The following is a 15,064-nucleotide window of genomic DNA, read 5'->3' on the forward strand; positions in this document are numbered from 1 at the left end:
ATGTTAATAGGAGAATCGCAATTTTCACCATAGAAATTTGATTTTTAAACTAAGTTGAAAGTAACTTTGTATCTTTTTCTAAAGTGAAGTTATAAATGAAGGTTTATAATTATCTGTGCCTGGTTTTGAAGAATCTTGACCTACGCACTGAAAACAGTGGTTAGATATTTAGTCCTTGTGAAGGTACACTGTTTCAAATGTGTAATGTCCACTTTTTTTTACATAATATTCACCCAACCCAATAGGCTCACAAGCCACATTTGAGAGGTCATTTAATATTTTCCTACATGGCAGGGGCACATCTCCTTTCCATATTCCACTGCATTGCTTTTAAATTGTAGCATAACGAGAGCACTGTAGTACTTCTGGCAGTCATATTTTTTGTCATGTATGTAAGCATATAAATACACACTTCAGGTGACACGACATTGGTGAATTTTCTGTGCCATGTACCATGGCCTTACTGATAAGTTAAATACGCCAATCTGGTTAAACCAATGCAGAGTGCTTGATTTAGTGAAAAAGCATTGGGGCTGTGCTGTTGTTTAGCAGTTTTATTTTATATAGTGGACTAACGCCAGCATACCCAGACAAGGAAAATTTGGGAACCACTACAATAATGATGTCCTTTCTATCAATACCACTTCTATTTACCTTTTGAGCACAGTGTTTGGTGGGGTAAGAAGTAATCTAGTAGAAGTGGTTTAGCTGTGTGACAGAGGTATTTGTATTCATTCTTCTTCGCATGCTTCTCTTTCCTCTCCCACTACTCCGTACCCATTTTGCTAATCATAACTTGGATTGTACTGAGACGGTTTGGATTTTGTGAGGTCTCTCAAAGGTTATAATGTTAAAGTTGGAGCTTCAAAAGAGGTATTATCATTTATTTTATGTATAAAGCGCAAACAAACGCATGGAAGAAACCATCTCTACAGTGCTAACAAACAAAATAATGCGTACCCTAAAACATTATGAAGTACATAATATCAGTACAAACCAGAATAACAAATAGACAAACTGCATAGCCAAAACTTATATTTTAAGGCTGTGAGTGAGTGGTTTTGCACTTATAGTTGGTTCCATAATGATATAACGGTGACACTAAAGTTCTTATCTCGTGATAAACCAGCAAGAGATATTCGTTGTAGGTTTCTTTATAAAAGAGGGAAAATCACCTCTGTGGCTAGCAGTCTTTTGAATGGTGTATAACCTTATTCTGAATATATTTCGAAACCACACAGATGATTCTTAGCTTGATTAAGCCCTTTACTGGAGCCAGCACAGAGTCCAAAGATCTGGTAATCCTTTCCCATACTAAATTTACGGATTGAACTCCCCAAAACAGCCTTAGTTTAGTTTAAGCATTACATTAAAATAGTTGGCTAAAAAATAAAGCAGCTTGAAAAGTACAACTGCTTTAACCAATAAAATATTGTTTTTACTCAGAAAAGGCCCTGTTTTTTTCATAGTGTCCTTGTGGCGTTTTGCTGACTTTACTGCTGTCAGTTGCATGACTGACCTGGTGAAAATATTTGTAAAGAACACACAACACTAGGTCTCTTGGCATACATCTCGCTTTAGCAGTCCCAGAAAAACTAGAACAAATGAGGCCGGTAAAACTTTCCTTAAGGTTGTTAACCTCATGCGTGCTCATGACGAGCTCACCTCGTCATGAGGCAAGGTTGCGCTGTGCTCAGCTCGTCATGACGGCCACAATGCTCTCACGCGGGGATATTCCCCCCGCTGTGCTGAATGTTCTGAGGAAACGGGTGTGACCGTGACGAGCTCAGCACCACCGTGCTGCGTGACAAGCACCGGGGCGCTGTGCGCGCCCCCACTCCCCCCAGCACAGCGGGGGAATTACCCCCGCGGCGAAGGGGCTAAGAATGTACTATTGCACAGCCAAAAGGGGAGTGAATTCAAACAGGCAGGGCAAGAGTAAGAGAAAGCTCTTATTCCTTCAACTTAGAACTAAAATTCATTGTCAAAATCAAGAAGAACCCTCCCTGATTTCCACTAAATGTTGGGGTTGTGAGATCAAGCCAAGCGAGGTGTACCACTTAAATTACAGCTGTACTGGTGCAGAAATTACAATCTCTGAATTTACCCCAGTAAAACGGATGTTGTTGGTAGACATCCACGATTTTATTGGCAACAGAAAGTCGGTAACCCTTTAAGTGTCAGAGTTTTTCAAACGTTTCAAAGATGTTAGTATAGTTAGCAGACCCTGAGCAGCAATAATCTGTAAAAGTAATGATTTTGACATTGAATAGAAGGTGTGAGAGAGCAGAGTCCTGTTGCACCATATGCTTTAAGCAATGTGTGGCATTCAGCCATTCCTGAACTGTTAGCAGTTCACTATAAATGGCCATATCTAGTTTTACACCCCTAATTCCTCATCCAGGCATTTGTAGAGCAGCCCATAATCTATGTCATCAAACAATACTGCAAATCTAAAATGATCAAAGGCATAGGCCAGCCTCCATTGCACACATATTTAAGCTGTTCTCTAATATACAGTTTTGCTGTTTGTGCCCCTCAAGGTGAAAAATTTGGATTCCTGTTTTGAAAACGGCAGGTTGTCTTGAAGATATGCTATGACTGACTGTTTTTTTTAACTAAAACAGCAGCATGGATACCCGTCTTTAAGTAGCATACTACTTAGAATGCAGCTTTTCCTTTTCTAAACCTGTGTTATTACGGCCTTACTTTTTTAGAAATATCAGGGTATAATTGTCAATATGGAAATTGATTTCGCGAGTAAAATTATCACCTGTCAGTCAGATTATATCATTTTTCTTCAGATGTGCAGAAAAACTATTCTCTTGTGAGCCAGTTTTTGCACTAGCTGCAAAACATACGAGGGTGGCAGCAGCTTAAATGGTTGGAATGTAGAAGCAGCACAAATCCACAGAAATATCTGTGTCGCTAGTAGGAGGAGGATCTAATTCAAGCTTTTGTCCTAAAATCCTGCATTTTCTGATTCAGCGTAAAAGTTTAGCTAAGTCAATATGGGTCTTGTAGTGCTTTTAGAATGCAGATAACCGTCTTGGACCTGTGATAATGCACATTGCACTCCACCATTCGTGGAGCAGAATTCACCTGTCATCCAAAATGTTTCAGACTTAACAGTTACCCTTCCTCAATAATTTGTGAAAAGATATGAATGATGAAACCTTCAAGAAAGCACTAGAGTTGCCACGTTGCAAATTGCACCAAAGAGTGACACTATGAATTCGATGGATTAAAATCTCAGCTAAAATCTGGGAAATAGTCAGCACTATGTGTGGTTCGTGTGTCTACTGTATGACACCTAGTAATTTCAATAAAGTTAAACAGTCTTTAGCTAAAGAGTAATCCTGTTCTCTTATAACATTACAATCACTTAGAGTTAACATTTTCTTACTCAAGGCTTTGAGGTATTTGCAAGATTCATGAGTCTGGTAAACAATTTACTTCATTGTAGTGGGACAAACTACTGTTATGCAAGATGAATCTATCTCTATACTACATTTCCTCTTTAACTACTTAAAGTAACTTAGAGGGTGGTCAAGAAAGTATCACACACCAATTCAGAAGGATACATTCTAGATAACCCGCCACCTTGCTTGCGTAGGCGGTTAATAAAAATATCAATAAATGATTGAGGCAGATTATCATTTTAAATTATCTGAGTTTTTTTCTGGAAACAATCTCTTATGTAACACTACAAATGCCTCCTATTATATTGTGCATTGTCTTGTTTCTATTGTTTTCTAGTTCTCTTTATACCACTTGCCTATCTCAATAAAGGGATCTGAATATTTGGAAAACCTTTAATCGTTAATCTCTAGAAGAATTCCAGTGTGTGGAGTACCAGGGCACACACTTATTAATTTAATTGGTCTTTGTGTTTGTGTGATTGGCCTATTTTGTAGGCTACCAAACTTGTTTTTTTCTTCCACATTTCCTGTGTGTGGGCATTATCATTCATAATGTTAGACCTATTTATGTGTTTGAATATCAGTACAGTGATAAGGCAACATTAAAGGCTTTCCCTAGTTATTGTGGTAGAAATACTGTGTACAGGTACCCTTCAAATAGCAATACCTCTTTTTTGTTGATAGTGTATCTAGAGAGCCAGTTGTCTTGCTCTGTTGAATATGTTAAGATTTGTGTTGTCCCATCAGTCATGGTGCCTCAACTCAAATACCCATCTGAAGGACACCCAGGTTGTTACAGTCTTAATTGCATAATAGATTCTTCATTTACCCATGCATTATGTGCTGGTAAGGTTTTTAGAGGTTTTGGGAAATGAAGGAGCTACTTCCTTCTGCTTGATTGTTCCATCAGGTGTCCTAGAACTCTACCAGCAGTAGCAGCTGGTTTGGCCCATTGCCTCAGTGCTGATACCAGAATGTACTACAGCTTGCAAATTGGCAAGGCCATGACTGTTTATTCCACTGCTGTCTGATGATTCATGAGTGGCTGCTTTACATGGCTTCTTGCTGTCTGTGAGAAAATCTTCCTATCCGCCTATTTTCAGAACTTTTCCATACCTGATTGTCGAAAGAAGTGACACTCTGGCACACCTAATAATGTATCTTAAAATGGCCAGTTGCAGGCTGTGATTTAATCTGATGGTACACCTAGTCGAAAACCTTGTTGTAGTGCTTCAGCATTTGTATATGTGTCAGGTAAGTTTCATACTTCAAATCAAAACACGTAGGAAAAGGTCTCTACAAGGCCATAGGTATTCTATGAAATTCTGATGGGTCAAGTGTATTCTTTCTCTTTTGTATTAAGCTGCAGCCAGAGGGGATTAACACGTTTTTGGAATTGAGGAAAGATAAATACAAACATTCAAAAATACTGATTTGGAGAAAGCCATCATGGTGGTCCGTATGATGTGTCCTTCCTCTTAGTCCTTGTTTTTCTCTGTATCTGAATTTCCTAACCTTGATTTCTCGTTTTAGGTGAGCAAGACTTGGAAGGTATTGGCAGAAGATGAAGTGTTGTGGTACAGAGTATGTCAGCAGGAAGGCTTCTTGCCTGATGCGAAGATTTCAGACTGTGCCTGCTGGAAACATGCACTTCGAGATAGCCTGGCCAAGGAGAACACTTTAAGAGCCAATTGGAAGGTGAATATATTCAGATTCCATTTTAAGAGGCTTGGGGAGCAGACAGAATTATGTGATCCATCCAGTTGGAGTGTTTTAAGGTGTCCTGAGCACCTAGGCCATTCTAAAAACATTGCATCACGGTCTAAATCAGTAGCATCTGTTAACAAAAATGCCATCCGTAGTATAGTATCCACAGTAGCAAAAGGTCTGATGAAATTACAAAATAAATGAACGTCAAGCCTTGTGAGCATTTGAGATCTGTTTAGGTAGTCCTCATTAAAAAAAAATGTAAGCGTACAGTTACTAAACTACAATATTTCTGTGCACCCCATTCAGGAAATTGCAAGGAATAAAAAAATATATATATATGCTGGGGAGGTGGCGGTTGGGGGGGGGGGAATTAATAGAATTAGTGCTGCATTTTAGGTCATGGTGAGCCTGGTGGAAGAAAAGTTTCCAAGCAATTATTTTTTCGCACTGTTTACTGAGTTGAGGTCTCTAGAGTATCCAGTGGAATGATTTTGGATCAAACTAGTATTTTAATAGGCCGGAGGAAGGTCCAGTTAGGCAGGTTCATTGATTGTCCATATAGTTTTATGAGGTGTGGAGGTGGTGATTGAATCTGGATCAGAGTTTTCTGAGTGAGCAATCAATTAAAATGGTTGTAGAGTTCAGGAGTGCTAAAACATGCTAGTGTGGAGGGGAGGTGAATATTCATAGACTATTTCAAAAAGCTTTATACGTTTCTTGGAGTAGCTCTAGCTTTTTTAAGTGTAGGATTGAGATAAGTCCGTATTGTTAAGTGAATTACTTTTTTCAATTCTCAGTTTGTGTTTAAAGGCAGTCTACTTTGGAGCCTTCCCAGGCTTGTTGTAGTGTTTGAAGTGAGCATTTGTTGAAGTCAAGGTTTTTGCAGATTTGTGTTTCCGTTTGGTGGGACACGTTAGGCAGTCGGGAGAAAAGAGTTTACGTAGTGTTGGTTTAGTGATTAGCAATGACTGATGGAAAGTTAGTTGAAGACAATTAGATGATTTTAGTTGAGGGTGTGTGTAACCATTTATTTTTGCTGTGACCTGTGGACTATTTACTTCTCACAGTGATAGGTAGGTAGGTGGGATTAGAGGATTCTATGAACATTGAACCCATATATTTATACTGAGAAAAGCAAGTGGGGGGGGTCAAAGGGGGAATTTTTAACGACCACGGTAGCTCAAACCCCTATACCAAATGGAAGAACAAACAAGAGTTACCTGGTCCAATTAATTGCCTATGTGTTGTGTTGCGCCAGAAGACCGCTAGACCAACATGTCATCACAATGATAATGCTGGGTTGGAAAAATTCCCATCAGCCCACCATTGTTGGCGGAGTATCGTCATGTGGGATGCAAATCATAAACCCAAATCTCTCCCAACGCACCTGATGATGATGCGGAGATGGGTTTTGAAAGGTACTATTCCAAACCACAGTATTTCAAAGGTAGGACTGATGGAGTGCAGTGCTCGTGAAAAGGAAAATAAAGTGTGAGTAAAATTGGCTCCTGTGACAAAAAATATGTTTATTGAGTATTGTCTCAGGGTCAAAGATAAAAACAGCTCCTAATAGTCTTAAAGAATGACTATATCACGGCGTAGTGCATGGAGGTCGACATGTTTCAGCTTATGTGGACAGGGCGTCCAAGCTTTCTTCAGGACCAAATGATGTTAAGCATCTGCATTATGTGGAAACTAAGTGTATTAACATTTTGGATTAATCCTACCAGAACTTTGAGCCCAAATGTTCTCTGGTGTTTATCCAACTAATCGTGATTCTCCTAGGGAAAAAAACAACAGAGTGTAAGAGACACATGTGATATATTGGTGATTAAAACACAACACAACAAAAATAGACAAGGCGACAGAAGACTTTTCTTCGCCCATCAGAAGCTATATAGTTCTCCTGATTTGAGTCCCGTTAATTTTCAGGTTTTTGAAACATTTAATTGTTAGTTGTTACTCACCCAGCATTCTGTGGGAGAACACCTCACCTCACCCGGCACCCACTCGGGATGAAGGAGGCCCTGCTCTGTTAGAGATGGAAAAGTATAAAAGGACCTCAAAAAAACTAAATTCAGGTACAGAGTATGCATACTCAACTAATCCATAAATATGTACTAACAAATACCAGTTGATTGAGAAGGAGACTCAACCCCTAAAGAGGACATGGTTATGACCAAGCATGGAATGGCAGTGATTGTAATGCAACTGAAAAAGTTCAACTTTAAAAAGGAAACCAGGAAAAGCATTTCCTACACCTAACTGAAACAGTGTGTTTATCAAGAGCATGGGGGTTGTTTAACAAGTTGGTTAGTTAACCCAAGTGGGTTAGTTCATAAAGGCCAACCCAGTATCCAAGTTTACAACCGATGGAGAGAAAAAGAGCTCAATGCATATAACCCTTATTGTTAGATCCTGAATGTCCAGGGAGCCATACCTGTCCGTCGGTACCTCTAGGGCCAGCGTCCGAGCGGGAGTGGAGGTAGTTTGGACTGTGCCTGCCTGCTCATTATATACCAGTTCTAATTGGTTGATTAATGACAGCTGGCCATTAAACGCGAATACGGCGCTTTATTGGGAGATATGTGGTGGTTAATGAGCATGCGCCGACAAACGGGGCAGTGGATCAGTGACTAGACATCTGCGCGCATGTATCAGTAAAAGTCGTAATGGGCCCGCGTTAGTGTTCTGGCCCGTTGCATGCAGGGCTGGAAGTTAGTGTCATGGGGCTAGCGCATGCGCAAAAGCACCGTAGTCGTTCGCGGTGCGCATGCGCGAAGTGGAGACAGCGCTCGCGTATGCTTACTCGCTGTTCTAGCGGTATTAATGTTTATATGGCAAAGCACATTACCAAATTGTATAGTAACCCCCAAATTGGTGTGGCGGAGGTCAAGGATAGACCGGATCCGATTACTTGGATATGGAAATTAAGCAGATCAGGTCTATGAATATGAGATTTGAAAGACTCTAAACGGTCTCGTGTTTAACATGATACATTTGGACCCTGGCTTCACTCTAAGAGAATGTAGAGATCATAAGTTGAGTGGACGGTGAGCCTGGTTTGCACTAATACGACTGTGTAAATTAATGACTATTTAAAGTATGGTTGAAAATATAAGAACACTATGTGATGGAAGTTCAGATTAGTCGTTTAGTTCCCATAGGGGGAGACCACTTAGGGTTCAGGCAAGGATGTATCATATCCTAATGTGCAATTGAAATGAAGTGGAGGTAGTTATAAGGATGCCCATGGTATATCATCATTGAGCCCCTTAGAATCACTTTGTAGTTGGAAAACCCACTTCTGTTCTTTTTTTAAAAGGAATTTTGACACATCACTTATATGAGAGGGAATATAAGGATGTTCAAGAACAACCCATCTCATTTCATCTGCTGTGTGTTTACAATTTAGAAAATGACTAGTGAGTTTCGTTGCCTGTTTGTGACACCTGATGGTGCTCTTATGTTCCCCAATTCTTAATTTAATTTTACGAGTAGTGTATCCAATGTATCTGAGAAAACACGGGCAAGTGATCATGTAAATAACATTTTCTGTGTTACAGTTTGTGTGTTTTTTGAGAACCCAGGTCCTCCCTGTCCCTAGATCAATCGAAGTGGTTTTACTGGTCTGGGGGCAAACACTACATGATCCGCATGGGTGATGACCAGTGACCGGAGGTAGGTCCCATAGGGTCGTCGATCTCTCAATATTCTGTATCCTGGGTCTCGTGTGGACCAACGTGTCACGTAAGCTGGGTGCTCTTTTGAATGAAAAGAGGGGTAAAGGGATATTAGCATCCGTGGTATTGAGAATACCCCAGTGTTTACGCACAGTTTTTTGGAGTCTGTTGGATTGTGCATTGAAGGTGCTGACAAATGTTAGTCTCTCAAGAGGTGGTTTTGGTGGTTGTCTCTCCAGCAGAGCCTCACGATTGTTGTTCGAGGCCTGCTTCCACGCTCTTTTCACAAGTTGCGCAGGATACTCGCGTTCCTGCAGTTGGGTGGAGAGGGTGGTAGCATGTTTGTTGAATAATGTCTGAGATGAACAATTCCTCCTTACTCTGAGGTGCATTGAAGGTGCTGACAAATGTTAGTCTCTCAAGAGGTGGTTTTGGTGGTTGTCTCTCCAGCAGAGCCTCACGATTGTTGTTCGAGGCCTGCTTCCGCGCTCTTTTCACAAGTTGCGCAGGATACTCGCGTTCCTGCAGTTGGGTGGAGAGGGTGGTAGCATGTTTGTTGAATAATGTCTGAGATGAACAATTCCTCCTTACTCTGAGGAATTGACCCACAGGGAGGTTCTCTTTTAAGGAACGCGTGTGGTGGCTGTTGAAAAGCAGCAGGGAATTTCTCGCCATGGGCTTGGTGAATAATTCACTCTGCAATCCACCTGCTTCTGGAAAAATGAACAGGTCTAGGAAGGAAAGTCTAACACGGCTGTACTCCAGTGTGAAGTTGAGATACTGGTTGCGTTCATTCAGCCATTGGTGAAAGGACTCAATCTCTCTTTCAGAGCCTCGCCACACCATCAAAATGTCATCTATATATCTCTTCCATAGTACCACTTGATGGAAGAATGGGTTACTATGGTTGAGAATGAGGTCTTGTTCGAATTGATGCACATAGAGGTTGGCGAGGCTAGGGGCAAAAACACTCCCCATCGATGTCCCGGAGATTTGAAGGAAAAATTGTTCCTCGAATTTGATTTTTTTTTCTTTCATTGCTATTTCAGCACATGCTAAGATGAAGTTCACAGGAGTGATACTATCCAACTCTTCTAACGATAGAAGGTGTCTGATGGTGTCCAAGGTGTCTTGTTGGGGTATGCAGGTGTAGAGGGACTCGACGTCAAAGCTGACTAACAGGTCGGTCTCTGCATTGTACTCTACACTGGGTAACAGTCTGAGAACATCAGCTGTGTCTTCCAAGTATGTTGGCATTTTCTTTACGAGGGGTCTAAGAAAGACATCCACGAAGGTAGAAAGAGGCTCCAAAAGGGAGCCAATCCCAGAAATGATGGGACGCCCAGGTGGTGGTCTGGTGGCCTTGTGGATCTTTGGTAAACAGTAGAAACCAGGAGTGACAGGGTTCTCTGTTATCAAAAATCTTGCTTCCTGAGATGTGATCCACCCTTCATTGAGTCCCTCATCCACCAAGTTCTTGATCTCTGACAGTAGACGGGGAGTGGGGTCTTCAGATAGACGTCGGTAGAATTGCTGGTTGTCCAGTTGTCTCAGACATTCTTGTTGATATTGGACCATATCTAAAACTACAGTCGCTCCCCCTTTATCCGCCGGTTTTATTATGATGGTCGGATCTTTAGTAAGACTGGTGAGAGCCTGTCTTTCTGACTTGGAGAAGTTTTGGAATGTTTGGAACTCCGTGTCTTGCATTTGTGCAACATCATATCTGACTGCTTGTTCAAAAGTAGTTACAAGCGATGGCACTTGATGACTCAAGGGGGTAAAGGTGGATTTCGGTCGCAACCCGGCGTTGGTGGGTTCATCTTTACCACTGTCAGAAAGTTCAGTTTTGTTCTTAAAAAAGAAATGTAAGCGCACTTTGCGAAATAATTTTTCAAGTTCAGTTCTGATCAGGAAAGGGTCTCCCTTATTGGTGGGGACAAATCCTAGGCCCTTTCCCAGGACTGTCTGTTCAACAGGTGTCAGACTACGGGAGCTTAGGTTCACTGTTAGGTCCCGATCGTCTCTGTGCTGTTGCTCTGTTGGGCTGCTTTCCTGCTCCGTGTGTTGGGGACTGAGATGTCGGGATCCCATTGGACCGTTTGTTGTCCTCTTTTCTTTCCCCGGTTTTGTCCCCGGCCACGTCCTAAAAAAGACTGGTTAGGAAAAAACTGGGGGGGTTGTCCAAATGGATTCATTTGCTGCGCAAATGGTGGTGGAGGTTGAAAACCCCACGGGCCTGGATGCCACCAAGGTCCCGGATTCTGATAATTCCCTGGGTATTGGTTGTGGATACCCCCTCTCTGTCTCCCGCCCCTTCTAAAGGGTCGTTGTTGTTGACCATCTAGTCCAGCAGATGTACTTGCACGGTTGGGTGTATCTGAATCGCTCGACTCAGATCCTGAGGTAGAATAGTTAGACCCATACCGTTTGCCTCTATTGTTAAATCCAGGGGCTTCATAGTTGTCACTAGTGTAGGGGTAGACTTTGACTAGGGAGAAGCGTTCTAGATCCTTTTTGAATTTATCCATCTTACTTGCTAGTATATTATCTTTGTATTCTTTGTTAGCTTTGTTAGTTTCATCCATGCTTTTTTTAAACAAAGTACTGCAAGTTGCCTTAATCTGACCCTCCAGAACCTGGATCTCTACAAGGATTGCGTCTGCTACCCTCTTGGCCGTATTAATGATCAGTATCAGCCAATCTTGCGTGCAGCGCCACGTAATTAGAGACCAGTCACGCATAAATTCCTTATCAGTCAAGAATAGCCTTGGTGCATTTGTGACAATAAGACCCGTAGGGGCACACTTCCCCCTAAGGTATTGTGCCATGATGGTCCCATGTGTTAGAATGCGTGAGTGGGTTTTCTTTAAATTAAGAAGAGTGGGCCATTCATCTTTGGTTATGTTAGTAGTATCGGGCAGTGAATCTAGAAGACAGGGATTACCGTCTAGGACTGATTTCAGCATGTCATCATCAAACGCCAGACCAGCAAAGTCAGCCATGGTTCAGAAAGGGGAGTCTCAATGGATATCAACTGGTTGAGCGTATAACAGGAAAGATGCCCTGTATGAAGAAATATGATATATCTAAAAACAAGAAGACCCGCAACAAAAGTTGCACTGAATACTGAGAAAAGCAAGTGGGGGGGTCAAAGGGGGAATTTTTAACGAACGCGGTAGCTCAAACCCCTATACCAAATGGAAGAACAAACAAGAGTTACCTGGTCCAATTAATTGCCTATGTGTTGTGTTGCGCCAGAAGACCGCTAGACCAACATGTCATCACAATGATAATGCTGGGCTGGGCATTGAGCTCTTTTTCTCTCCATCGGTTGTAAACTTGGATACTGGGTTGGCCTTTATGAACTAACCCACTTGGGTTAACTAACCAACTTGTTAAACAACCCCCATGCTCTTGATAAACACACTGTTTCAGTTAGGTGTAGGAAATGCTTTTCCTGGTTTCCTTTTTAAAGTTGAACTTTTTCAGTTGCATTACAATCACTGCCATTCCATGCTTGGTCATAACCATGTCCTCTTTAGGGGTTGAGTCTCCTTCTCAATCAACTGGTATTTGTTAGTACATATTTATGGATTAGTTGAGTATGCATACTCTGTACCTGAATTTAGTTTTTTTGAGGTCCTTTTATACTTTTCCATCTCTAACAGAGCGGGGCCTCCTTCTTCCCGAGTGGGTGCCGGGTGAGGTGAGGTGTTCTCCCACAGAATGCTGGGTGAGTAACAACTAACAATTAAATGTTTCAAAAACCTGAAAATTAACGGGACTCAAATCAGGAGAACTATATAGCTTCTGATGGGCGAAGAAAAGTCTTCTGTCGCCTTGTCTATTTTTGTTGTGTTGTGATCACCAATATATCACATGCGTCTCTTACACTCTGTTGTTTTTTTCCCTAGGAGAATCACGATTAGTTGGATAAACACCAGAGAACATTTGGGCTCAAAGTTCTGGTAGGATTAATCCAAAATGTTAATACACTTAGTTTCCACATAATGCAGATGCTTAACATCATTTGGTCCTGAAGAAAGCTTGGACGCCCTATCCACATAAGCTGAAACATGTCGACCTCCATGCACTACGCCGTGATATAGTCATTCTTTAAGACTATTAGGCGCTGTTTTTATCTTTGACCCTGAGACAATACTCAATAAACATATTTTTTGTCACAGGAGCCAATTTTACTCACACTTTATTTTCCTTTTCACGAGCACTGCACTCCATCAGTCCTACCTTTTGAAATACTGTGGTTTGGAATAGTACCTTTCAAAACCCATCTCCGCATCATCATCAGGTGCGTTGGGAGAGATTTGGGTTTATGATTTGCATCCCACATGACGATACTCCCCCAACAATGGTGGGCTGATGGGAATTTTTCCAACCCAGCATTATCATTGTGATGACATGTTGGTCTAGCGGTCTTCTGGCGCAACACAACACATAGGCAATTAATTGGACCAGGTAACTCTTGTTTGTTCTCCCATATATTTATATTCAGAGTTAGATTTCAGTGGACTTTACGAGGTCTTGAATTTTGCTGGTTGCATGGGCTAGCAATTGTATTGTGAGATGGAGAGGTGCAGGATAATGGATGAAAACTCCATTAGTTTAGATGGAGGACATTGTTAATCTCTTGATGGTTTGTTCTTGGCCAGGGCTTTTAGGTTATTTGGGTTTTTACTACTGAAGTTAAGCTTTAAAAGAAGTTGTATATTTTCCAGGCACAAAGGGTCTTATTGGTATATTTGTGTGTATGTATTCATACCGGCTGCATTTTGATTTTGTGTTTCATATGTATCCAATTTAGACCGTATAGTTGAGTGATCCTTAAATGCAGGTCGAGTAAACTACGCTTTGTGAGGTAAATGATGTAATGCAGTTTAAAAGTTACCATTGATTTCAGCGTGGTTGATATTTATAAAGCTGCATAAGGGATTTTTGCAGTTAAGTGAAAATCAGGGTGTGCTGTGCTGTATTTATGGTGATGGTGAGACTTTTGGAAGGGCCATCCGAAGAGATACATCATGTAAGGCCAGGCTGCCGAAACTGGGTCCAGGAAAGCACGATCCAGTAAAGGTTTTTAGGCTATCCATGTAAGATGATTTTATGGTCAGTCGTCCCGCAAATCTGACATGAATCCAGCCATTCTGAACTGATACTCCGCAGTCCTGGAGTGTCATAGGCGCTTAAAACACAAATAGATGCAGAGAGGTGAGTTAGGTATACACCTTAAACTTCATCCCCATATCAAATATTTCTCTGAGATTATATTGCAAGAAAAAAGAAGAGACAACCTCCTCAAGATGTGGCTAGTGAGAAACAAATTCCATGTCGGCAGCCAAAACTTTAGATTGAGTTGCACAGTATGGATTGGAAACACTCTTGGTTCCTGTGATTAGATTTCTTTGTGGACTAAAGACGTTCAGGTTGTGATTTAGATGGGTTTTTTGTGATTAAACATAACTTGGAGGGGGACTTATGGGTGACAACCTTAATGTCTAAACTCTTGCCCCAGGGCAATTAATTGATTATACTATTATTTCCTTCCATCTTGTTAACTTTTGCCCTAAATTCAGGATTCTGAAGAGGCTAAACAGGGGTTTGGAGTTTGATAAAATATCTACTTGTCCATGGGACAGCTTCCATCTTAAATCGACTTGTCCTGTAAAAAACCCACTTGTCCCTTTGTTGCCACGTAGTGCAGCAACAAATTAGGGCAGCAATCTCATTATATAAAAGCTCAGATATTAGCCTTTCTGATTATGCCAGGGCTCATACAGTAGTAGGGTATGAATTCTAGCAATGTTCTTATTTTGCCACCTTTCTGCAGCTCTACATACTGAGGCTGGAGTTAGTGTTGAGCAATAGTTACAGGGTTGGAATGCTCGTTTGAGTCTGTGCAAATTAACTAAACTGCCTATTTTAGGGGGTTTCACCAGCTCTTCTCTAATCTCCCTTAATGAGAACGGTTGGAAATGTACTCCTGACAATGGCCTACTTAAAACTTCTTTCAGAGTTGGGAAAAAAGTGTTTGGAGGGAAACTTGTAAATGCTCAATAGATTTGTGTGTGAGCAAATCTACACCTGCATATTTGCTGGTGCTAATAAGCAGTTCACAATTAATATTCTAGGAGTACGATTTACTTCTGCAAATTATTATGAATTCATGAAAGCCAGAAATCTGCACTAATTCAAGGACATATACCATGGTTGCAATTTTGTGACTTTCTT

General features: G+C 41.2%; 1 protein-coding gene across 1 annotated transcript in view; it reads left to right on the plus strand.

The window, feature by feature from the left end:
* FBXW8 (F-box and WD repeat domain containing 8) overlaps positions 1 to 15,064 on the plus strand; it is a 599,303-nt gene that overhangs the window by 179,064 nt on the left and 405,175 nt on the right. The window contains exon 3 of the mRNA XM_086943265.1: positions 4,956 to 5,120. Within this exon, the coding sequence (XP_086799391.1) occupies positions 4,956 to 5,120 (165 nt within the window). The remainder of the gene's footprint in view (positions 1 to 4,955; positions 5,121 to 15,064) is intronic.

This window comes from Lissotriton vulgaris, chromosome 11 (assembly GCF_964263255.1).
Source record: "Lissotriton vulgaris chromosome 11, aLisVul1.2, whole genome shotgun sequence".
Lineage (NCBI taxonomy): Eukaryota > Metazoa > Chordata > Amphibia > Caudata > Salamandridae > Lissotriton > Lissotriton vulgaris.